General features: G+C 38.5%; 2 protein-coding genes across 2 annotated transcripts in view; both read left to right on the top strand.

Moving 5' to 3' along the window:
• The window catches only part of RRH (retinal pigment epithelium-derived rhodopsin homolog), a 17809-nt gene extending 16540 nt beyond the window's left edge, over nucleotides 1–1269 (top strand). Inside the window, exon 7 of the mRNA XM_008065518.1 lies at nucleotides 1155–1269. Within this exon, the coding sequence (XP_008063709.1) occupies nucleotides 1155–1269 (115 nt within the window). The remainder of the gene's footprint in view (nucleotides 1–1154) is intronic.
• A 4566-nt stretch (nucleotides 1270–5835) lies between these two features.
• Nucleotides 5836–24984, top strand: LRIT3 (leucine rich repeat, Ig-like and transmembrane domains 3). Its single transcript, XM_008065512.1, has 4 exons — nucleotides 5836–5951; nucleotides 8679–9151; nucleotides 21750–22055; nucleotides 23413–24984. Exons 1-4 carry the CDS (start codon nucleotides 5836–5838, stop codon nucleotides 24576–24578), a joined length of 2061 nt encoding a protein of 686 aa, XP_008063703.1. The 3' UTR covers nucleotides 24579–24984.
• Nucleotides 24985–26732: the final 1748 nt, after the last annotated feature.

Here is a 26732-nt window from a genome sequence, read left to right as displayed (position 1 = left end):
AAAAAAAAAAATTAAAAAAAAAAAAGGTTATTTGGTTCATGTGACTAGAGCAACATCTAAGATCTTAAATGCCTAGAGCTCCAGATTGGTGACAGACTCTTCCCGCATGGTGGCAGAGATGATCATGGGCAACCCAAGACTCAAGTTCTGCCAGCTAAGCATCCCCAAATGCTAGCTTCATCTTAGCTGGCTTTCTGGCAGAAAAGACCCTGAAAGGTCCTCAATTAGGTTGGTTCAAGTGGTGATCCCACAATACATGGAAGAGTGATTTCCAAAGAAAAGAGTGATTCTACTAGTGGAAACTGGACAAGGCAACGTTGGGATCCCTTAGTGGGTAGCATAGTTATATATTTACCAGAAAAAAGACATGTCATTCAAATGCGAGAGAAAAATCCAGTGCTAAAGTGAAGGGTTTTGGGAGTGGGTAGTCAGTAGACCACTAGAGAATGCTCCCCTTGTGCCTTTTTTGGAACTCTCAGCAAAGAGTTCCTTTCCTACCTAATCAATGAAGTTTATGTTACTTCATTTCCTGATATTGCCGAAAAGATGGAACAACCCGAAATTTGATTTGCTTAATAATTGGCCAGAAAAATCTCAGTAGATGTCAGGTAATTTGATCCTGGAACGGCAATGTTGTTTCTACTAAATTTGTGTATTTATGCACACGTTTGGGCAAGCAGCTTTAGCTACAGGTATAGGAAAGTGCATAAAAAATTTAAGACCAAACAGAGCACATAAGAAGAATGCAGAACAAATTTTAAATTCAGACTCCGCTGGTCATTCTTTTGAAAAGGTCATTCATTCTCAAGTCCCCTTAATTTTGACTGCCCTTTGTTTGGAAGAACAGTTGTGTGAAACATACATTATTAGTCCAAAGAAATAACTAATTGCACTTGACATTAGAGGTGTTACTTGAAACACACATAATTATTGACTTTTATCAAATGTCTTCAATGTTTATAATCAATGGTACAAAATTGATCTTTACTGTATACTCTAACATATGCATATTCTCAACAAAAGATGTTAAAGTTGGGAGTGGAAATTCATTTGAAGATGTCAGGTGGCAGTAGTGTACCAAATTGTACCTCAACCATATTTGAAAGTTCCAAGTTATTATAAGGTAATGCCACATTTTCTCTTTTTTATTGTAGGTTTCGGAGAGCAATGTTTGCCATGTTGAAATGTCAGACTTACCAAGCAATGCCCGCAACAAGTAGTTTACCAATGAATGTATCTCAAAACCCACTGACTTCTGGAAAAAACTGAAATAAGAGAAGAGCACACACTATCAAAACATTTTTTTTTTGCTTGCAATGCCTTAATTTTATTATAGATATAAGCCCATTTGGATCAAAGGCAGATATAGATTATTGTCCTATTAGACAGTCCGTTCCTCAGGTGTGGCTCATAGCTCTTCTGTTTGATCTTTGGCTGCTGTAATGTGTGTGTTTTCTGTTTCCTTACATGTAAATTTAGTGCTTTGATGAATCTTGGCACATGAGATTAAAGTCCCCTCTCTTTCTTCCTAGTGTAGCATGCGCCATATTGATGACCTGTAACTTGCCTGAATCCGCCATTAGACAAGAAGCAGCCACAATTTTAATGTTAGAATACAGTAATAATAATAATTAATAATCTTTAATAAATAATTACTGAAATTCATTGTTGCCAGCTAGAAGTAATTTTTAGCATTTCAAAATTAATTTTAAATCAATTATTAATTTATGCTATACAACAAAAATAATCTAATAAACATTAAAACTCTTGCTTCTAAATTACATTAACCAATGCACATGCATATTTTATGTAGCAATATAATCTCTGAGCATACTATTCTGTATTCTGCAACTTTAATTATCATTTTTCTGCATATGTATTTCCATATGTTTGCCCCTAGAATTAAGTTAAGTCAGAGTGGGAATTTTTTATATATTTCTTCACTGATGTAACCTTAATACATAGACCCATTCTGTCTGTCACGTAGTAAGCACTCAATAAATATTTGTTGAATGTTGAATGAATGAATGTAGACTCACATATTTGTCATTTTAAATGACCAGTAAGCATAGCACAACATACCATTGTGTGATAGTAGACATTTAAATTGCTTCCAATTTTTAGTTTCATGGATTCACCACTGGGAACATTTTAGTAGTTTCATCAGTATTATGCTTTTTTTTCTTTGGGAGAGGTTATTCTACTGGAGTGTTTTTTCAGACCAGAACTATTGGACATAAATATAAAAACACTGTTATTGTTGCTAGTTGCTCTCTGGAAAGACTGATTAATTTACATTGACATTGGCAGTATCTAAGTGTGTCTTTCTCCTTATATTCCTGCTTATAGTACTGTATCATTATATATTTAAACTATGAATTATGTACTATAACTTTCTTTTTTCTTACATTTCTTTAACTGCTAGTGAGGCAGTGTATCTTTGCATGTTGTATCTCTATTTTTTTCTTTTTGTAAGTTGTCTCATTAACACATTTGATTGCACGACAAGTAAAATCCAGGTGTCCGTTGTATATGTACAGCATTCCATGTATATGAAATGGTAAGCTGCTATAATATTCTCCTAACTTAGCTCCTCACCCTCTGCCTTTCTCCACTACAATCAATACATCAGCTTTGTAGCTAACTTAAAAAAAATACGTTTATAACCCCCCATCTTTAGCTCCAAAAAATTCTTCAATTGCTTGCCAAGTAAGTATTAACCCTTTGGCTGAATTTCAAGACCCTCATTAACATGGCCTCAAAGGACTTTTCAGCATTTTATCTTTCTTCGTGGCCAAATTAAAATGTTTGGTGTCCCCAGAGAGCTCTGAATGCTTTGTGCCACTTGCTCTTTGCTTATCCTGTCCTCTGTAGCCGAGTCATTTACAGGGAAAGCACAGTGAGGGACTGTACCCCCAAATCACAGAGCCATTAAAATGTATTACAGCATTTGTAATATTGCCTAGAACTTTGATTCAGGTTTCACTTTGCAAAACCTTGAACTCATTTCCAGTAACAAAAAAGGAAATCTGCCTCAAGCCTAAAGGACGTCAACAGTGAACAACACATATTTTAATACTACATGTCCAGGAAGATCTGGCTTTTCATAATCTTACATAATTCCCTCTTACCTCTTAGTTTACTAGATTTGATGTTCTATCTCTTTTATTTTTTTCTTTTGAGTCTGGGTTTCACTCTGTCACCCAGGTTGGAATGCAGTGGCACAATCATGGTCCACTGCAGCCTTGACCTTCTGGGTTCAAGCCTCCTTAGTAGCTGGGACTATGGGTGCATGCCACCACGCCGGGCTAATTTCTCATTTTTTGTAGAGAAGAGCTCTTGCTATGTTGCTCAGGCCGGTCTCAAACTCCTGAGCTCAAGCAATCATCCTGCCTCAGCCTCTCAGAGTGCTGGGATTATCCTTGGCCTTAATGTTTTATCTTTAACCAGCTTTTCTACACTTAGTTTGGCATGTCCTGCTTCTATGTAGGTCACAACGTACATGAAATTAATAATTCAAAAGCCATTTTGGTTATATCACAGCTCTCTCTACTTATCCCATCCCCCATTTCTTCCCGCTTTTGTGCTCAAAATCTCAGGGTTATCGTGTATCTCTGTATCCCCAGTGCTGGAAAACTATAGGGTTGTTCTTAAATCCTTTCTTCTTCATCTCTACATCTAATCAAGCATTTCTCGCTCCTAGATGTTTCCTGAAGCTGCATTCGCCTAAACATGACCAGTACAGCAGTCCAGGCTGTAGCCTGATGGCCGCCTACCTATAACCACAGTCATCCATCCGAGGCCTCCTCCTCCCTTCTGGCTTGCTCTGTCTAAACCTTTCCTCCACTAAGCTGCCGGAAAATTCTACCTAATATAATCATCTATGTGCCACTTCCAGGCCTAACCTATATTACTATCATTCCCTGCAGGCTGAGTAGAAATACTATAACAGGGAATCTGAGACCCTTTCTCCATAACTTCATCCCACTCACCTCTCCAGCTTTATCTTTCCCTTCTTTAAATTTCCTGCCTCAAAATCTTACACCTGAACAACAAGAAGTGCTTGCACTCCTCCTTTTTTGGTTTGCTTGTTTGTTCTTTTTGTTTGTTTTTGAGTCAGGGTCTTACTCTGTCACCTAGGCTGGAGTACAGTGGCATGATCACGGCTCACCACAGCCTTGACCTCCTAGGTTCAGGTGATCCTTCTGCCTTAGCCTCTTGAGTAGGTGGAACTGCAGGCACACACCACCATGCCTGGCTCATTTTTTGGATTTTTTTTGTAGAGACAAGATCTCACTGTGTTGCCCAGACCTGTCTCAAACTCCTGGGCTCAAGCAGTCCTCCTGCTTTAGCCTTCCAAAGTGCTGGGATTACAGGAGTGATCCACTGCACCTAGGCCTAAGAAGTGTCTCTGAGGACAACATGCTGTTTCTTGCTTCCCTCCTTTTGTTCTTGCTGTTCCCTCTGCCTGCAGTTCTCTTTCCTGATTTCCCCATAATACATGAACATGATCCGTAAGAGGCAGCTCAGGGACCACCCACCCTGGGAAGTCTTGCTTGATCAACACGGTTGGTTTGATGTTCTCTTGTGCTTCATCAGTGCGCTATCCCTCTCCTTTTTGAGTGAATTCCTTGTGTGTAGTGATTGTGTCTTATTCATCTTTTCTACCCCTCAGTGCTTGGTACAGAGTAAGTACTCAGTCAATATTCGGTGAACAAATGAATTGTGCAGTATCTGAAAACGTGCAGTGTTTTATTTTAATTAAGCAGTTTTCAGACTCTGTTGTTTCCATATCAATTCTATTAGTTTTAAATACTATTTCTCATAATACTCTTATTTTTGTAGAATTGATTTTCTTAGGCATAAAGATGAGGGCTAGAACCACCCAATAAGAAGACTGCGTGACATATATCTTTAAGACTACGTTACTTAAATCTTTAATTGTCTCTGTGGATTATCCATTTTATGCATGTGGAGATAATTTTCAAATTTAATTAAATTTAATTTTTATTTTCTGATAGAGCCTAATGTTGTTAAAATAATGACAATGATCTTCAAATATGGTTTTGATGCTATAACTTGGGAAACTTGCTTGGAGTAAAATACGATCCTGAACGGAGATCATTACTTATATTAAAAATAAACATGCTGGGATAAACATTACACACACTGAGACGATCTGGAAGAGTCTCAGAACACACTGTCATTTGAGTCTTGGTCCTGCTAAGTCTAATGGTGGATTGAAGCATTTGTCCTATAAAATCTATGCATGAACTTGGTTTACTTTACTTTCAAAGATAACCTGTATGTGGCAACACTGATCACTGTATTCTAAATCAATTTTATGCCATGTGCTTCTATTTTTAAATTTAAGTTTTGTAAAACTGGATGTTATACATGCTGGTGAAAAGCAAAGGCAAAAAATGTTTATAATGTTACGACATGTAAATAATTTACAGAATTTTCTAGCATCTGCCAAGGCTGAATTACTTTTAACATTGTATGTATTTTAAGGGATAGTGGCAAGTACAGGCATAGGAAAGGGATTTAATAGGCATTTCCTTGCAAATCTAGATATAGGTAACTATTGAAATTGTCTTGACATGTGTTTGATTTTCATTTTCTTTAGAATGTGTTACTCTGCTGTGGCCAAATTCAAAGGCTGGGTCGATTGATCCCCTGCAAGACACGCTTGAAGGTTAAGTAACTAAGGATCTCAGCTAATCCCATGTAATCTGCTGTTTCTAAATGGCTGTTTGCATTCCAGGCACACCAGTTTCTGAATGCTTAGGCTTTGGGTTTTACCTTTTGTTTAACCAACCTCTAAAAGGAGCCATGCGGCTCTTTGCATGTCTGTGCGTTGTGCTCAGCTTTTTGGAAGGAGTGGGCTGCTCGTGTCCTTCACAGTGCTCCTGCGATTATCACGGCAGAAACGACGGCTTGGGATCAAGGTATGGTTCTCCCTTGCTGCTAAGTGTTCTAATTATTCCCACAAGAAGGGCCCAAACAAGAAAGCCTAATTTTGAAAGCAAATGTTTGATGATCAGAACTCAGAGGAGAGACAGCTTCATTGACAGAAGCTTTAACTTAATTGTGTGAATACTGGTCACTTACTCCTTCTTGTTTCCATTTTCAGCAGTTTAACTCTTAAAAGTCTCTCAAATTATTTGAGACTCTGTGATACAAAAATATTCACGACGCCCGTGTTCACAAAATGTCCCTTGAGGTCAAGCCCAGTAAAGGAGGGTGGCCAGCTCAGCCCCATTATAGACAGCCTAAGAAGGCAGGACTGAGCAGACGCTGTAGGACATACCCAGATCATTTGTTTCCAGGGTTCTCCATTTCATATGGGGATTATCCATGCCGACTAAATAGTAGGGAGGACGACCTCAAGAGTTACTTTAGGGAGGTTCACGCTTAGAATTTTTCATTTTAAGCTGATGGGATTCACAAACTAAAGAAATTTGAAAATACTGTCGACTGCAGACACGGTAGTGCCTCACAGAAGTTATTTAATCGCTAGGTGTGTTTAACATCCACCTGTGAAGCGAGAATAATTATTTGCTTATAATGTGCATGAGTTCTTTCGGATATAAGTCAAATGCAAAAGAAAACTCTTGTTAGTGAAACATGATAGACCTTTTTTTGGAGAGAGGTTATTTTATAACAAAATCAGATTATTTGTGGTTTGGTTGAAGTAAACAGTCTCAAACAAAATAACTTGTTAAAATAACCCAGCTTATGCCTTACAACTTTAAACACATAAATAACAATATTAAAACATATTTGTGAGTAGTTTGTCTTGTTCTTATATGAACTTTACTTAACCAATTTTTGGTCTACCACTGGGTGGTTAAAGACAATGAAAAGAAAGTAACAAATGAAAAGCAGCAGTGAATGATCAGGCCAGGGTACTTTTGAGAAAACTATCAGAGAAATGTTTCCTTCTCTGTGGTGGCCCCATTATTGATGGATTTTCTAAAAATCGTAGAATATTATGCCTGGTAAGAACTCCAGAAATAACTTAGTTCAACCCCTGTCATTTTATAAATGAAGAAACTAAATGGTACAGAGACCAAATGACTTGTCCTATCTAGATCACATCATTGTGTTGATCCAATAACTGAGTTGATGCAGATGGTGGTCTTTTAGCTTCCAGTCTAGGCTTTTTTCTATTATTCCGCACTGAAATGTTTTCTTAATGAGTAGAAACTGTTATCATTCTGGTATGAAACAGCACTGAAATTTGTGACACAAAATAGAGATGAAGAACAAGAGGTGTCCCTAAGAATTTCAACGATGCCACAGGTCTTCTCCTAAGTTACAGAAAGAAGATGTCGTGACCGTTCATTGCAGCCTTAGGCAACTTTCCTCTGTTTACGTTCCACTGATGTAATATGATGTGTTCTATTGAATGACCATTTTATTGTTGTTATTTACTAAAAATATAGTGTATCATAATTTAGATGATACTTTGCAAACTTTTTATTGTTCATTTTTAGTAATTCACAGAGTACACTGTGGGAGAAAAATAGGCCAAAATGAGTGTAAGCTCTCAGATTCCTCAAACTTTACACCCTCATGTGGGACAGACTTGTTTTTCTATGCCTGTTTTACATATGCCAACAAACAAGATCAAAATGTGACTTGCTCAAGGTCACTTAAGTTAGTGAGTGGTAAACAGAATAAACTCAGTTTCTGGTTTATTCATTAGATGAAAGCAATGCACAGGTCACATTGTCAAAACAGAGCTGAACTTTAAACATCTACTGTGAACACTTTTTTCTTTTCTAAATAAATGATCCTCTTAAAAAGGATATAAAATTTACACCTTCCTGGCACATAAGAAGTCCTCAGTAGGAGTTTGCTGCTATTATCAACAACCCAAGTTTTACATGGAAAATAACTGAGGCTTCCCAAGGTCACCCAGCTAGTTACACGACTACCTTTCAAAACCACTTCTGTTAAACTCCAAAGTGCACCTCTTTAGGAAATGGCCCATTTTAAAGGAATCTTCTGTTAAAATCATAAATTGATCCTTATTTAAGAGGATCATTTATTTAGGAAGAAACGTATTCACAGTATATGTTTAAGGTCGAGCTCTGTTTTAACAATGTGATCTGTGCATTGCCAGGAAGATGTACAGTTTTATGCCAATTTTAATGAATCATTGTGACAGTGCCATATGGGAAAATAAGGTTGAAAGACTGGTGAAGGGGCTTTCCATGGACATAGGGGTAGTGATGGAGATTAGATTTGAACAAAGATCAGTCTGATTTTAGAGCTGGTGCTTTTACCTAGCACTTAGTATCTACCTCTTGGGGTGGTTGTGATGCTTAAATAAAATAACAAATGTGACCTTATTGCATAAGCCTTGTACATAAAGAACTCCATAAATATTACGTTGAACCACATGAAATTGCTGATATTTGATCATTTTTTACTACAAAAATGGCCACTTCACATGGTTCAACTTAAAAGTAGCTGCTGTCATGATGATGAAGAACAAGAAGGTGATGATGATGATGCATTATTAATGAACAAATTAGCCAGAACTGAACAGATATTGCTTTGAAAACCAGGAGGGAATGAAAACTTGATACATGTTTCCAATGGGGATTGTTTTTTCAAATGAGTCTTGGAAAGTGGATTTCCTTGCCTTGCTCTTGTGATGCTAGGTTGGTGCTATGTAATGACATGGATATGAATGAGGTCCCTATGAACCTCCCTGTGGACATTATGAAGCTTCGCATAGAGAAGACTGTCATCCGCAGAATCCCCGCAGAGGCCTTCTACTACCTGGTGGAGCTCCAGTACCTCTGGGTGACTTACAATTCCGTGACCAGTGTTGACCCCAACAGCTTTTACAACCTCAAGCAGCTGCATGAGTTGCGCCTGGATGGAAATTCTCTGGCTGCCTTCCCTTGGGCATCTCTGAGGGACATGCCCCTTCTGAGGACCCTGGGTTTGCACAATAACAGAATAACCAGTGTGCCAAATGAGGCAGTCAAATATCTGAAGAACCTTGCCTACTTAGATTTATCAAGCAACAGGCTAACCACATTGCCACCAGATTTCCTGGAGAGCTGGTCTCACTTGGTCACTGCACCTTCTGGAAGCTTGGACCTTTCACCAAGCAGAATTATTCTGGGTAAGCACACAAGCCTCTGGGCTTTTCATGCATAGATACTTTGCTATGCATACCACTGTCCAGTCTTTTAAAATCTATTGGATTTGGTTTCTTACTCTGTATTTGCTCAAGCCAAGTTACATGTTTCTTTCCCCTGTGTAAGGTGTAGTGTGTGTGTGTGTGTGTGTGTGTGTGTGTGTGTGTGTGTGTGTGTGTATGCGCACATCGGAGCATATGGAAAGGGTAGGGGAGAACTAGCCTCATAAATTGAGAGATTACCATTTCTCTTAGAAGTGCTTGAGCTCTTCCTGACTCTTGTGAGCACACCATTGCTCCGCACTCTGGTATAGTCAACTTTTTGCTTAGTTCACTTTTCTTTTCTTTCCATCTTTTCTTTTCTTTTCTGTTCTTTTCTCTTCAAGTCTCAGAGGGGTCTCACTCTGTCCCCTAGGCTGGAGTGCAGTGGCACGATCACTCCTCATAGCAGCCTCAACCTCATAAGCTCAGGTGATCCTTCTGCCTCAGCCTCCTGAGTAGCTGGGACTACAGGCATGTGCCACCACACCTTTAAAAAAAAAATTATTATTATTATTATTTGAATCAGAGTTTCACTCTGTCACCTAGATTGGAGTTCAGTGGCACACTCATGGCCACCACAACCTCGACCTGCTGGGCTCAGGCAATCCTTCTGCCTTAGCCTTCCAAGTAGTTGGAACTACAGGCATGCGCCATCACACCTAGCTAATTTTTTGATTTATTGTAGAGACGAGGTCTCACCATGTTGCCCAGGTTGGTCTCGAACCTGTGGGCTCAGGCAATCTTCTCACTCCCAAGGTGTTGGGATTACAGGCATGAGCCACCGCGCCCAGCTTTTAAATTATTATTTTGTAGAGATGATTTTGTAGCTAATGTTTTGATTTGCTGTAGAGACGAGGTCTTGCTGTGTTGCCCAGGCTGTTCTCAAATTCCTAGGATCAAACAATCCTCCCAACCTCAGCCTCCAAAAATGCTGGGATTACAGGCATGAGCCACTACACCTGGCCTCAGTTGGCTTTAAACACTTCCTTAGGTTTTTCAGGAGAAGGAGAGAGCATTGGCAACTTTATGAGAAGCAGTGATTTAGTTAGTTAAGAAGAGCAGCTGCCAGATTTTCTCACTCTTAAAAAAAATGGTGAAGATGCCAATTATTTTACTGGCCCCAAATGATTCTCCTAATGTATTTAGTCTCTAATTTGGCTACAATTCATTTTGTAAGTTTGATCTTGACCTTGTTTAGGTTCCATGCATATTTCTTTAGGGTTCTTAAAATGTGAGCTCCTTTCAAAAAGTTGTCCCCCCACTGCCCCCCTCACACACATATGGTGCATTGCATGGAGCTCCACAGAGTTCTAGGCATGATGAATGCCTAGAACTTGCGATTGCCTGATTGAAATTAGTGAATTGAGAACCTATTCAGAGGTATCGGTGGACAGTGAAGGCTTTTACACTTTTGTATGAGGCATAAGCCTAAAGCTTTGATCAATCAGTTTGGTTTGCAGAATTTCGTTATACTTTTCACCCAGTAAGACTGTTTTGTCAATTCCCCACTGATGTTCATTAAGGGCTGCAGAAGAGGTTATATTTCTTGGGAGGATGAAAGAATTTCTGAAGCTTGGCCTCTAAAATGACTTACAAGCTTTTTGCAGTGAGCGACAACATAAATGCTAAATTTGTACCAGGCATCCTTAGTGACCTAGATCACAGGCTCAAATATTTGCTGAAATAAAGCATACATTAAATAAAAGATATAGGCTGAGGTGAGTGGATCGCCTGAGCCCGCAGGTTCGAGACTCGCTTGGGCAGCAAGATCTCATCTCTACAATAAATCAAAAAATCAGCTGGGCGTGGTAGCGCACGCCTGTAGTTTCAGCTACTTGGAAGTCTGAGGCGGAAGGATCGCCGGAGCCAGCAGGTTGAGGCTGCGGTGGCCAGGAGCGGCCACTGCACTCCAGTCTGGGCGACAGAGTGAGACTCCAACTCAAAAAAATAAAAAATTAAAAAATAAAAGATATATTTGAGATTCTGAGATTTTTTTTGTAAACAGAAAGTGTTGTGACAGCATTCACATGACTTTAGTGTTACTTTTGTCACAATATAACGGTATTCAAAATATGATTAATAAAAATTGGGTAGAGAACCACTCATATAAGCTTTTCTTATCTAGCTATTTCATATTTTACCCACTGCTTATCTAGTTCTTTAAACATTTTTGATTATAGAAAAGTACTATTGTAGAATAGGTTAGAGAAAAAAATACATTAGTTTAATATGATGGATTTTTGTGACACCCTTATGCACACTGATAGGCACCATGTAAACCTATTCTGTAGTAGTTATTTACTTTCTTTTAGTCACTAGTTTGTTCGATCCTTATGAGTAAGGCTAATAGCTAGAAATTGTCTTAATTAAAACATATTTAAGAGTTTCTATTTCCCTACATATTTTCCTAAGTTTCCTGAAAAGCAATTCTTGGTACTAATAGAATTGCTCATTGAAGTAGTAGTATAAAATAATATTGAATTAATAAATTTCTGTTAGCAGCTTTCTAGTGATTAGTTACTAATATTACTATAAAGAAGTAATTGATTGAACATTATTTTTTTTACATGTGAGTTAAATTTGGATGGGAGCTGAGGGATTGAATGTCCATGGAGAGTTACCCAAACAGCTTTTCCATATTTTGGGGTCCAGATTCCTTAAAAGCAGTAACATAAAAATACTTTTGGCATAACATTAAATTTAAAAAGCATGGTATGTGATTGTGCATAAAGCATGTTCACAACTATTAGGAAATATGCAAAGAGGCTGGATGTGGTGGCTCAAGCCTATAATCCTAGCTCTTCAGGATGCAAGGCAGGAGGATTGCTTGAGCTCAGGAGTTTGAGATCAGCGTGGGGAACATAGTGAGACCTCATCTCTTTAAAAAAGCAAACAACATGGTCGTACGTGTCTATAGTCCCAGCTACTTGGGAGGCTGAGGCAGAAGGATCGCCTGAGCTGAGGTGGTAGAGACTGCAGTGAGCTGTGATTGTGCCACTGCACTCCAGTCTGGGTGACAGAGTGAGACCATGACTCAAAAAAAACCAAAGAAAAAAACTGGAAAATTACTCTCTGGCTGGTGGGACATCTTTTCATTTTTGTAGGTTTTCAAAATGTTCAATAATGATCATGCATTGCTTTTTGATAATACTAATCGTGATAATAAATAACAAAAGCTAGTTTGAAACACGTTGAGCCATGAGTGGCTGCTGCCCTTAGCAGAGCCATGTTTGCTAGGCTACACAAAGGAAAAGGAATTCTACCCTCTCAACAGAGACTCATTTATGTAGATGAATCATACAGAGAAGACCCAGTTTTTCATTTGGAAAACAGAGATTGCTCCACTTCATTCACAGGACTGTAATGATAAGGAAGTAAAATATTTTATGTAACAGTTATTTGGATATGAATTGCAGTCTCTGAGGCTATGCTTTTAGATCAACAATCATATATAGAAGCTGTGATTGGGGTGGGAGTGTTTTATAAAGATTTCTCTGTTTTACTTTTCTGTTATTCCAAGAATATTTGAGCCTACCAGTTGCGCCACTGAATATAGTGATGAGAGCTGCTTCTAGATTGTCTAAAACTCAGTGTTTAACAGTAGCAATGATATCTTTCCAAGTGCCCTCTTTAATTTGCTTCTTTACTGTTGTAGTGGGATACATTCGACTTTTATTTGATTTTCTACTACCTCGTTTATTATTGTTAGCAGATGGAGGTTTATTTGTAATAATAGAAATAGCTAGTATTGATGGAGTTGCTCAGGGCCAGGCCTGGTTCTTGTACTTACTTCTAGTCTCACATTAACCCTGTGACGAGTACCATTTCATCCCTATTTTGTAGATGAGAAGTGAGACACAAGTGAAGCCACTTGCCCAAATGCACTAATCACTTGCCCAAAAACACACCATCCGGCTGCAGAACCCTCCCTTTCTCCACTCCTTTGTAATGCAAGGTATGTAATAATGCCAGTTATTTTATATGTGTGTTACTTTGGATCACATATTCACATATCACTTTAGAGCACATATTTATTTAATAAAAAAAAACTTAGGGAGAGGCCTTTCAATTACTCTCTCTTTAATGTAGCCATAAAAATATAAACTAGTGTCTTAAAAGTAGACACTTTAAGAAATTAGATTTAATTTGCAGTACAGGTAAATTTTCATAGCTTCTTTCTCAAGATTAAGCAAATATTTACACAAGCAAGTTCTGTAAAGCCTGACACTGTTTATCTTGTAAGGTGAGGCCCGCAGCATGAGAGGTCATGAAATGCTTTTTTGGGGTGTTTTTTACTGGTACCCAAACTTGCTCAGTTGTAAACATGGCCTCTTTTCCTATTCAGAATGCAGTTTGCCTGAAGGGCAGTGGCAAACGAGTATTTCCACAGATTTTTCTAAAATGTCATTCATTTAGTTCATCAGAATCTGTAGCTATGTCCTGCCCCTTCCTAGGCCTGAGGAGAAAAATCCACGTGGTTAAGACTTGTTCCTTGCCTGGTGCTCTTCTGAGGACCTCACATTTGTGTTCTCAGCCTCACAACAACCTCATGAGGTAGGTCTGTCTATAATAATCCTTACTCTCGACTGGCAAGGAGGCAGAGGCCAATTTCAAATTTTCAATTCATCTCCAGCGACATCACTCTTCTATTTTTTAAACATTTTCTAAAATTTGAAATATTAAGGTATGCTTTGCATATAATGAAATGCTAGTTCTTAAATGTACAATTTGGTAAATTCTGATAAACGTATACCCCCATGCAACCCACACCATCACCAAGATACAGAATATTTTTATCACCCCAGAAAGTTCCCCTATGTTTCTTTCCAGCCAATCGTCTCTCACCTCAGACAACCACTGTCTGGATTTCCACCACCCTAGGTTAATTTGGCATGGAATCAATCAACATGCTCTTGTGCCAGGCTTCTTCCACTCGGCATCATGCTCTGAGAGTCATCTGTCTTGTGCTTACTGGAGTTCCTTATTGCAGAATTGTAGTCAATTCTGTGAATGAACCACTTGTTGATCTTTTCTCCTGACGCTGGACACATGAGCTGTTTCTAGCTTGGGACTATTCTAAATTAAGCTGCTATTAACATTCTTATACAAGGCTTCTTGTGGCTTATGGGTTTTATTTCTCTTGAGTAAATTCCTAGGGTTGAAATTGCTGTGTTATAGAATGGCTATATGTATCACTTTCTAAGAAACTGCCAGTTTTTCAAAGAGCCTGTCAGGACAGTGTGGTTGTTCCATATTCTCACCAACACTTGATGTTGTTGGTCTTTTTCATTGCAGCTATTCTGGGGGGTAGGTGGGTCAGGGAGCTGAATCACACTGGGATTTTAATTTACATTTCCCTGGTTACTAACGGTTTTTATTTGCTTATTGGCCATTTGCTTAGATTCCTTTATGAAGTATTTGTTCAAGCTTTTTGCCTGATTTTTTTTTTTTTTGAGTTGGAGTCTCACTCTTTCGCCCAGGCTGGAGTGCAGTGGCACACATGCTTACGCCACCCCAGCATCGACCTTCTGGGCTCCAGTGATCCTTCCACCTCAGCCTTCCAAGTAGCCGAAACTACAGATGCTTGCTACCACGCCCTGCTATTTTTTATTTTATTGTAGAGACGAGGTCTCGCCAGGTTGTCTGGGCTGGTCTCAAACCCGCAGACTTAGGCAATCCACTCACCTCGGTCTCCCAAAGTGCTGGGATTACAGGCTGAGTCACCGAGCCTGGCCTTTTGCCTAATTTTTAAGGGTTATTTATCTTTTTGCTGTTGAATACAAGTCTTTTGTCAGCTACATGCTTTATGAATATTTTCTCCAAGGCTGGCATATCTATTCATTTTTTCATGGTGTCTTTGGTAAGGAAGTTTTAAATTCTGATGACATCTCATTCATTCGTTTTTTTCTTTTATAGTTAGTATTTGCTGTATATCATCGAATAAATATTTGCCTGCCTCGAGGTCACAGAGATATTCTATTTCCTTATAGTTTTAACCTTTGTATTCAGTTTTTAGCTTTATATTCTTAGCTCTTCTGCTTATGGTTATGATCCACCTCAAAATAGTTTTTTTAGTATGGTGTGAGGTAGGGGTTGAGGTTTATTTGTTTCCAAATGGATGTTCAGATCTTCTAGCATCATTCATTAGAAAGACTTTCCTTTCTCCACTGAACTGTTGAACACTGCTGCCTCCACAAAGCTGGGTAAAGCAAGGTCTTTGCCTTAAAGGGCTTTTAGTATGTAGAATAACTTTTGTACAAGTTTATTACTGACTTTTCACAAAAACATAGCACATTTAATCCAATTATTCTGATGCATGGAAAATGCTACTCTTCTGTAGAAAGGAATAAAGCAAATTTCACTTGCCCCATCCAAGAACAGTTACATAAAACTAACTAATGCAAATGATAGTAATGGTGGTTGGTGTGTTGCCTTGAAGGAATGCAGCACGAGTAACAGTTTAACTTCTGAGAGTTCTTGTACTTTTGTCCCCAGAAGAAAAAACACTCGATGAATGTGTTCAGCTTTTGGATCACTATTTTTATTCAGGTTTTAAAAGTTGTACCTTTACCCTTAGATATTTCAGAACTGGAATAAATAGACATTTTAGTTTTGTGGGATTTAAAAATATTTACTCTTGGTCTATTGAACTTTTAGATATAACCAGTTGGACTAAGTTTTTAAAGAATTTTATCTCACCATTAACATTTTAATAATAGCTTCAAAGCACACATTACATTGTTCATGCCACAGCTCTTTGAATATTTCCAGGCATTGCTCCAGATGTTGCTTTTTGACAATCTTTTATTGGTAGATAATGGCACCTATAGCTGCCACCACTGACTCTAGATGTTTTTAGGTGGCAAAATGATGTGCTTTGGAAGAAAGAATATTAGATTAGGGGACTAAAAAAATCTGGGATTTAGTCAGGACTCTAAGCCACTTACAAAGTCAAGGTGGTAATCTCTTTGTTTCTTTAGTTGCCTCTGATGTGAAATTGGAAGAAAATTACTAGCTTCCTGAGGTGGTGTAAGATAGAACATGGTGGTTAAGAGTTTTAATTGCCATGTGGTTTAATATCAGGATACTGAAGTTCGAATTCTGACTGTTCGATTGTATGACCTTGGGCAGATTCCTTCCTGGGCCTTAGTTTTCTCATCTTTAAAATAAGGATGATAATTAATGAGTAAGTTTTGGCTGAGTTAAATAAAAATAAAATAAGGCTGATAATAATATTACCTACTCCGTGCTGCTGGTTGAGTCAGACAATCCTTCAACTGCCTGGAACCGTTGTGAGACAATTTTTCATGGTCTCTCAAATCTCTGCATGTCTTGTGAGCAGAGGCAATCACTGACTGTCATTTATTCTGCACTATCTTTTCAAGGACGTTTGCTCAAGAACAGCTTTGGTGGAGATATGTACCCAGGACTGAGAGGTTTCCCAGGATGTGGCTCTCTTAGTGCTAAAAGCAAGAAAGTCCTGGACAAACTGAGATGAGTTGGTGGCAAACTGAAATGGGCTGGTCACCCTAAAGTGGGATAAAAATCTCAGAGCCTTTACAGTTTTTGACAACTGCAGTATTTGCCACATGGAAAGCAATCAATAGCTTTTAACTTGTATATAAAGAAAAAAATGTGGCCCGACAAATCAAACTGTTTTGAAAATATAAAGTATTGTGCATATACTAATTATTATATGACAGAATAAATAAATTTTATATTTGCTGACAGATTTAGAAATTAATCTTAAAATCAAATCATGAAATAGCTATGATGAACTCAACACTTTGTTGATATAGAATGTTGATAAAAATGTATAGACATAAAATATAAAGTAATTAACTTTTTATTTCAAAATAGAAATTTTAGTTTCATTGTGTTTCTGAATTCTTATTAAGGTGGGTGTTTACACGTTCCTTTCCAAATCTTTTGATTATATATATATTAGTTATATATATATATATATATATTTTTTTTTTTAATTTTTTTAAGCTGGTGTCTCACTCTCTTGTCCAGGCTGGAGTGCAGTGGCACGATCATGGTTCACCACAGCCTCGACCTCCTGGGCTTAGGCAATTCTTCTGCCTCCCTCCCAAGTAGCCTGGACTACAGGCATGCACCCCCACACCTAGCTAATTTTTAAACTTTTTTTGTAGAGAAGAGGTCTTGCTGTGTTGCCCAGACTGATCTCAAAATCCTAGCCTCAAGCAATCCCTCCACCGTGGCCTCCCAAATTGCTGGGATTACAGGTGTAAGCCACCATGCCCAGTTTGACTGTATTTTTACCTAACTTAAAATATTCCCTTTTATCCTCTTAGGCACTATGATAGTCACATTTGTCTTAGAGGGTACTTGATGTCTTGCATCCTGTGCTCTTCTCTTCACTAGTGCTTTCTCTCTTTTAAATCATTGAGCAGATACACAACTGGATCTTCACACTGAGATCTGATCCTTTGTGCAGAAAAAGACATATATTCATTTCATTGATTTTTTTTAACCAATTACAACTCACAATTCAACAATACCAATCGATAGCAAATCCAAATTTTTAATCTTTTGTAACTTTTTATAGAGGTTACTGGCACTTTATATATCAACTGAACTGACATTTGTTTGACTGTGTGGATTGGACGGAAAAACTTCCAAAGCTAATTCTTTATAATAACATTCAAATAAAGTGAAACTGGTAAATGTAAAAAAAAAAGTATATTAAGTGAGGGAAAACTACTACTGAAGGGATTTCAGTCTTTAATGAAGTTAAAACAATAGTGATTCCCCCTTCTGCCATTTTTTTAAAAAATAGAGACAAGATCTCGTCATGTTGCCCAGGCTGGTCTCAAACTCCTCAAGTAGTCCTCCCGCCTTGGCCCCCAAAGTACGGCAATTACAGGCATGAGCCACCATGCATGGCCCCTCCTCCCATTTTAATAAGTAAAATCAGTTCTATTGTTTATAAAAGGATAATTGACTACTTTTAGTCTGGACTGTAGTCAAAATTGATAAACTGGCTTCATGTTGTATGAAATTCACATTTTAGTTGTATATCAATATAGACATAGAAAAGTCACAAACTTGAAATATTTAACTTTTAATAGTCTTGATCCATGGCTTGTGTTTCACACTTCAATCAACAGATATAAAAAATGTTTCAAATTAGTCACCAGATTTTTCTGCTTTTTATTTAGTGACGGCAGACAGATTTTAGTGTTAGTTTGCTGTCCTACCACTGTTTTCTTTAGTCTATTATCACTGTTTTTATTTTACAGGCAGATAGAACAGAATGACTGGAAAGAGCTCTAGAGTTTATCTAGTCAGTTCTCTCATTTTACAGATGAGAACACTGAGGCTGACCAAGACTGCAGCATCCAGGTCACAGAGTTAATTAGTGGCACAGCCTGTTCTGGAACCCAAGCACAGTAAAGCTTGTTAGGATATTATTTTCCTAGTACTTTTAAATTTCTCTTTCATGCCATATTTAGATCTGGCCTTCATATTTCAGGCCAGCTGACATTTACAGTAATGAAAGAATATCTAATGTGTCTAGAGGTGAAGTGAGTTTTTGAATGTCTATGAACTGACTTTATCATTTTAGGTATGCGCTATCAGGCCACATCTTTGTCATGACTTATGTATTTGCTTTGAATTGGTTTTTAGTAGAAGTGCAGACTATATAAGTTTGTTCTCTAGTTAACAGAAAGAAAATATGGACTCACATGTAGGAATGTTTTTTTCTGCATGAAATTTGTTGCTTATTCAAAGATTGAAACTTGGACTATATTAAAAAATGATTTTAGGTACTGTATTTAGCAAGAAAGGTTAACATTTAAAGAGATTTTACCATGAATAAACCATTGTTCAAGGTAATTTGTATAAATTACTTAACTAAAATTTTACACAACTCTATGAAAGGACTACTGCCATTATACACATTCTACAGATGAGGTGAGAGAGGTTGTTAGTTAGCTACCTTCCTATGGTGGAAGAGCTTGGCAGAGATGGGATTTCAGCCCAGACATTAAGTTCCAGAGCCACTCTTAGCCACTGCAAAATAAAAATAAACTACAAAGTCTGCTTGTGGCATGAAATTGGGTGAAGGAGCCAACACTTAAGAGAATAGGATTCAAATAATAATAATAATAATAATTAAAATAATTATTTTTTGAGTAGGACTCTTACTCTGTCACTCAGGCTGGAATGCAGTGGCACGCTCACAGCCACCACAGCCTTGACTTGCTGGGCTCAGGTGATCCTTCTGCCTCAGTCTTCCAATTAGCTGGAACCATAGAAGTGTAACACCACATCTGGCTAATTTTTTGATTTATTGTAGAGATGTGGTCTCGCCAAGTTGCCTGGGCTGGTCTTGAACCCCTGGACTCAGACAGTCCTCTCGCTTCTGCCTCCCAAAGTGCTGGGATTACAGAAACCAGCCACTGCACCCGGTTAAGTTCAAATTAATATTAGAAAACTAGTCATAGATTCACAAGAATAAATACAAGAGGGAAAAGTTCAAGGTTATTCATCCATGGAAGAAAAACAAATGTCTAAGATAGAAGATTTTTTAAAAAGTGAACTTTTACCTATACTGGAAGAAAAATATGAGCCAGTCATGAATTACTATTATAATAAAAGCAGGCATAAAAGAAATATATAATTTATGAACTAAAGTTACATTCCCACTATAGTTAGAATTTTTTAAATTACAGTTTCTGGCATTTTTTTTTCTTCCCAATTTATAATTCACTTCATTAGTAAAAAGCCATAACCACAAATCTCTGACATAAACACTTTTCTATCTTGGGCTTTGTCTGAGGCTGTTATGGAACATCACCCTTAAGATCCTGGAAAGACTGGTCTGACAGAATGCTCTGAAGCACTATCTTAAATCCTTTTGAGATTTTAGCAAATAATTGTATAGTATCACCCTGGATTTGCTTTTTTCTCTGAAGTCCTTTCTTAATTTGAGAATTTTGGAGAGGCTGGGAAAGAAAACTAGTTTTGTTATTGAACCTAGCAAGTTTTGATTCTGTTATATCTAACAATTCTCTAGCTGTTGGTTCTTTACATTTTACTAGCAAGAAGATACCAGGCAGCAGTTTCAACACTCTGTGTGAAAATATCCTTAGGTAGAAAGCTGATTATTACTATTTTTTTAGTTGAGGTCTCATTTCTGTCGCCCAGGCTGAAGTACAGTGGCATCATCATGGCTCACTGCAGCCTTGACTTCCTGGGTTCAGGTGATCAGCCTGCCTCAGCCTCCAATGTAGCTGGGACTACAGACATTCAGCTAATGTTTTTGATTTTTGGTAGAGACAAGTCTCACTATGTTGCCCAGGCTGGTCTTAAACTCCTGGGTTTAAGCATTCCTCCTGCCTTGACCTCCTAAAGTGCTGGGATTATAGGCATGAGCCACTGCACTCGGCCAGGTAATTGCTTATTGCATTGAGTATGTTTTCTACTTTTCTACTTACACAGTCAATAGTGTCGCTAAATTTTCTGCCACTCCATAACAAGGATCCCCTTTGCTTTATTCAGCTTCTGTAACATTTTTCTCACTTTCCTTTAAGCCCTCACTGACAGCCTCCTTGGAGACTCAAAGGCTTCTGCTAACAGTTCTGTAAGCTGAGGCGGATCCTGAATGTATGTACGACTGGAGGCTGTCAGCTAATGGCATTCCTTGCAGTTGATTTTCCCCCTCCCCACCCTTTTAATAGAGATGAGGTCTCGTAAGTTGCCCAGGCTGGTCTTAGACTCCTGGGCTCAAGCAATCCTCTTTCCTCAGCCTCCCAAAGTGCTAGGATTACAGGTAAGAGCCCCAACACCTGGACTCCTTATAGCCGATTCTCTCTTGAAGGGAGCTTTAAGCAAACCCCTTTCATGGCCATCACATATGACACTGATGCCAACCCATGTTCTTGCCTCTACCAGCCTTTGTAGTCTAATTGACTACATCTCACTCTGTTTTTGCTACACAAAGCTTGCATTACCTCAGTATGTCTTCAAATCCCACAAAACCATGACATATTCCAGGCTGAGTTAGGTGCTCCTGAGCACCCTGTGACACTTGATAACACTGTAAGTACTTTCACAGCACCTTAAAAATATCTCTATGATTGTATATACGGCATTTGGTACCCGGAGTCAAATCTTGGCTCTGATGCTGTTTTGCTAAGCGACCCTAGCCAAGTTATTTGACCCCTGTCTGCCTCAGCTTCTTCATCTTTAAAATGGGGATAATAATACCATCCTCTTCATAGGATTGTTGAGATTAAGTGCAAGTATACAGGTAAGTACTTAGAACAGAACCCAGCACAAAGTAAATGCTCAATAAATATTAGCCATTGTAATGAATAACATGAACTAACGGACAAAGTATGTTCATTCAGCTTGCAGAGCAACACTGACCTAGAGGTGACTCTATTCACCCCTCAAAGCACTTCTGTTTTTAGGGAAACAGTGCAGATCCCTACTTTCCCAAAAGTCTGTGATATAAGCTGAAGTCATCACAATAACCTTTATCAACCTTTTGTGCCTTCTATTTTAGGTCTACAGGACAACCCTTGGTTCTGTGACTGTCATATTTCCAAAATTATCGAGTTGTCAAAGGTTGTTGACCCTGCTATTGTGCTTCTAGATCCACTGATGGTTTGTAGTGAACCTGAGCGCCTCACGGGAATTTTGTTTCAGCGGGCTGAGTTGGAGCAGTGTCTGAAGCCATCAGTGATGACCTCAGCAACAAAAATCATGTCTGCTTTGGGCAGTAATGTTCTGCTGCGGTGCGATGCCACTGGCTACCCCACCCCACAGCTCACGTGGACCAGGTCTGACAGCTCACCAGTCAATTATACAGGTATTTTCTTAATTTTTTCACCTTAGGAAACAAGGAATTTACTAAGGTCTGAACTTGAGCTCATGTTTCTTTGTGATTTGAAATTAGCTAGTTCATGCTAATAAAGTAAGCCAAGATTGTCGGGTGCAAGAGATTTGAAAGGTACATTTTACTGATTAGTATCCTCCTCGTGTATCTGACTCCCTTGATATAATTAGACAATCTAAACTTGTTTTCTTAGGTATAAAAATGATCTGGTAGATGGGTGATTACAGATAAGGCCTTTGTCTTACATCATTATTTTGGGTACAACTCACTTCAAAATGTACAACCACTATAATTTTTTTTTAAGGGCCTTTCATACAAGTTTCTCATTTCTGAATAATTATACAAACAATACATACACGAAAACATTTATGAATCAAAACATATGATTTTTAGACTTATTGATTATATGGACATTGCAGCTCCTGCTATGATGAAGTCCATGCTTTGACCCTAGTTTCAAGACTGACTTTTTGACAATTAAAAGGCCATATTTTTAAAACTCTTGAAAATTAAAAAGTGAAATAATAAAGCCTGATGGAAATTTTAAAAGTTAAGGCCTAATGTTCCTACATTTAGATAATAGATGGTCCACTGTTTAAGCTAGTGAATTAAGTTACAGGCTACTGAGATACTGTTCTGTGTATTATAAATCTTCAGAAAGTTTCTGAAATCAAGACAGAAAGGAAATATGTTCAGATATTAATATTTAGAAAAGCAAAATTCCAATTTTTGTAAAAGCGATGTGTTATTCTGCAAACAAAAGAAGCCATGATTTATTAATTCATCAAGGTTAAATATAAAAGAAATTACACAGAATACAAGTGAAGACTTTTCCATACCAGAAAATGATCTGCTGTGCTTCTGACTATATGGATAGATGCATTTTATTACAATGGAAAAATATCTTGAGAAATATTTAAGTAAGGTCTTATGGTAAACATTTTATAGAATCACAGTGAGTTAAAATTGGAAGGAATCTTTGAGATGACTTTGTCTCATCCTCTCATTTTATAAATGCAGAAACAGAGGTCTACAAACACTAAATGAATTGTCTAAAATCATTTACTATTTGGTGGGCAGAAGTTTCCTAAAACCCAAGTCTCCTGATTACTAGTCTTGTGTCTTTTAAACATACTATTCCCGATACAGACCTCACAACAGCTGGCAGGTCCTGGACCTTCATGGGAACAACTTGCCAAGTATTGTTTCTCTCCTGGCTTATGTGAGAGGGATGCATGTGAAACAGATAGTTGTTTCCTTCCCAGTTGCCATAGTTGCTTGAGTTTTCCTTTTTTTTTTTCTCACAGAGTATACATTTGTTTTCTTCCAGTAATACAGGAATCTCCAGGGGAAGGAGTCAGATGGTCCATCATAAGCTTGACAGGCATTTCTTACAAAGATGCTGGGGATTACAAATGTAAGGCCAAGAATTTGGCTGGGACGTCAGAAGCTGTGGTTACTGTAACGGTGCTTGGCGTTGTCACAACCACAGTAGCATCAGATACTGCTGAAGGAACTGGAGAGCATCCTGAGCAGGAGGTCCAGCCAGGATCTCGAAGATCAACATCTGACCTGGGTGCATCGACCTCTCTCTGGTCCTCTTCCTCTTCTTCTTCTTCCCTGTCATCGGCATCTTCTACTTCTTTTTCTACTTCTCCTGTGTCTCTGCCCTCCACTGCTTCCTTCTCTTTATCTCCTGTCCTCTCCTCCACTGTTTCTTCAACCACAACTAGCACTAGCATTTCCGCAAGCACAACTGTGGCCAGCAGGCGATCACTCCACCTCCACCCAGATGGGAAAAGAAATGCAAAAGCAGCGATGAGTAGTGGAAGCAAGCTTCCCCCAGCCAGTGCAAGTAAGAGAGAAGAGTTGGCATCATTGGATCAAACAATGCCTATGGAGACCAATGTCATGATAGAAAACCTCAGGGTGGTCAGCGAGACTAAGGAGAGTGTGACTTTGACGTGGGACACCATCAACGCCCCGCACAACGCTGCAGTGACTGTGTTATATTCTAAGTATGGTGGGAAGGACTTGCTGCTGCTGAATGCCAATGCCAGCAAGAACCAAGTCACCCTAGATAGCTTGGAGCCCGGTGGGCAATACATGGCATGTGTCTGTCCAAAAGGAGTGCCTCCCCAGAAAGACCAATGTATCACCTTTTCTACTGAAAGAGTCGAAGAAGATGATCCTCAATGGTCTCTCCTCATCGTGGTGACTAGTGCTGCCTGTGTTATTGTCTTGCCATTAATTTGTTTCTTGTTGTACAAGGTTTGCAAACTGCAATGTAAGCCAGAACCTTTCTGGGAAGATGATTTGGCAAAAGAAACTTATATCCAATTTGAAACCCTGTCTCCCAGGTCTCAAAGTGTAGGGGACCTCTGGACACGAAGGCACAGGGATGATTCGGAAAAACTGCTGCTTTGTTCTAGGTCAAGTGTAGAATCTCAGATGACTTGTAAAAATGGCCGTTCCAGACCAGAGTATTCTTGCTAAGATTTTGCAGCTCAGGTGCATGTGGGCTACAAAGTTAGGATCTAAGGGTATAATGAACCTTCTGTTTGGATGACTTTTGGACAGACTCACATCTTATGTGAAAACAGCAAATGGAATGCTTTTAAGTATGTAAAAAAAAAATGAGACTTCTGAACTAAAAAGACAATTTTGATTTTTGTTATGTGGAAAATGACCATAGAAATCATTGTAGGGTGGTGCTTAATACATTAATACAATTTTTAGGATAATGTTTTCATCTTTAAAAATGAGTTCATGTGAAAATAGCAAAATCTAGATTTTAAAAAGTTGGTTTTTTGAGCAGTGAGAAGCATTAGTATAACCAGCTAAGCCTTGATGCTCATTCACGTTCAAAGTGCATAATGGCATTTGCTGTGGACATTTGCTGGCTTAGTGGGTGGGCAAGCACGGGATCACAAATAACTTTGCATTCACTAAGGTTAAGTTCAACCCAGTGGAGACAGAGGGCTCCGTCTCTTGGTACCATAATAGGTATTGCAATACTGCAGAGTTGTGTTCATATTGCATGGAAGAAAAATGTTCCCTTGTTCTTAACAAAAGAAAGTATAAAAAGAGGATGGTGACAGATAGACCTTTTCTAAAAAAAATTGTAATTGTTGTATTTTAGCATACCTCCTGACAGATTGTATGGGTCTTTTAAAGTAATTTTAAATAAGTCTTTTAATATTTTGATATTTGCTCTCCTTTCTTTCCTTTTTTCTTCCCTCCTTGGCATCCATCCCCTTCTTTTTCTTATTTTTCTTCTGCTTTGTCAGAAGATATATAGGTAACCAAAGGATCACAAGCTAAGCTGTTTGTCTTTTGCCACATTATATTATGATTCTCTGTATAAAGAGAAGGCTTTTGAAATTACTGACTACCCTTTGAATGTCTTTTTTAGATCCCAAAAGGATACTTCAGGATTTTGAAAGATAAACTCAATGAATTCATTTGGTTAAACTTTTTTCCAAGGTTAAAAACATCAGGGAAATTGAATTGGGTCACATAAATACATAGAAACTTCATAAATAAAGTTTAGATTTTTTTAAAAGAGAAGTTTTTTTAAATAACTAGTATAAAAGAAATATAAGATTAATGATAAGCTATAAGGCCCACTGAATAGTATGATGCAACCTGGCCCAGGACTTCCAATTCTGGCCCAGGGATTTCCAGAAGTCAAATCTACCTCAGCACAGATGCAACTTTGGTAAACCTTAGAACAAAGCTTAACCTTACAAGAATAGCTTAAACTCCCTTTATGAAAGAAACACCTGGTAACTGACCCAGACCAAACACATTTATAAGAAACAGTAGAAATCTCCCAGTCTATGAGAATGGTCTCTTGATGGAGACTCTGACAGTTAGTTGGTCATGTGACCCCTGACTGTATCTGGTACATGACACCAGCCAGCTTCCGTTTTCCATCTTGTAAGAGTGCTGCCAGAATAAACTGCTTGAATACAGATGACATCTAAGACTCAACTTTGACAGAAATTAGACTGAAGGGGAGAAGTCACTCTCTGGGAAGCTGATTAACTAGGACCACCTGAAACTGCTGAACACAACAACTGGTGATGAGGATAGGATTTGAATAAGCAACTGAGCAATGACACCCATTTCTATGGAAGAATCGAGAGATAGTGACTTGGGACTGACTCTGATCACAGAATTGGTGACCCCTGTGGAATGCTGCACAGTGGGACTTGTAGTTTTTGTTCTGCTTTTGAATCTGCCTTCTGTGTGTACTTTGTGCCTCTGCTGTGGAGGTTGCCACCAGGAAAAACCCGCTAAAATTATTTTAAGACCACTCTGGCACCCTAGGAAGAGGAGACAGGATCCTAGGAGGAAAATGGTAGGGACACTGGGGGCTAGGCTTGAAGAGCCAAATGCCAGCCATTGTGTCTCTGGTCTCCACTGTAGGAGAGGAACGCCCCCTTCCAAAAGGTCCTGACATCATGATGCCACAGGCAAAGAAGGCTCAGGTAAAGCTTATCTGCAGAAAACTTACCTGTCGTTGTTGTCCACCAACCAGGGAATTAGAAGAGTACCCTCTGATAGACCCTGAACCCATGATGCAAGTGAAGTCACTAAAGGGCACGCTGCTGCCATCCCTGTTCGTACGTACACTCCCAGTGA

The sequence above is a fragment of the Carlito syrichta genome, unplaced genomic scaffold, assembly GCF_000164805.1.
Source record: "Carlito syrichta isolate Samal-C Ts95f unplaced genomic scaffold, Tarsius_syrichta-2.0.1 Scaffold308583, whole genome shotgun sequence".
NCBI classification, from domain to species: domain Eukaryota; kingdom Metazoa; phylum Chordata; class Mammalia; order Primates; family Tarsiidae; genus Carlito; species Carlito syrichta.
Note: the sequence above shows the minus strand (reverse complement) of the source record. Positions and strands in the feature narration are given on the sequence as shown.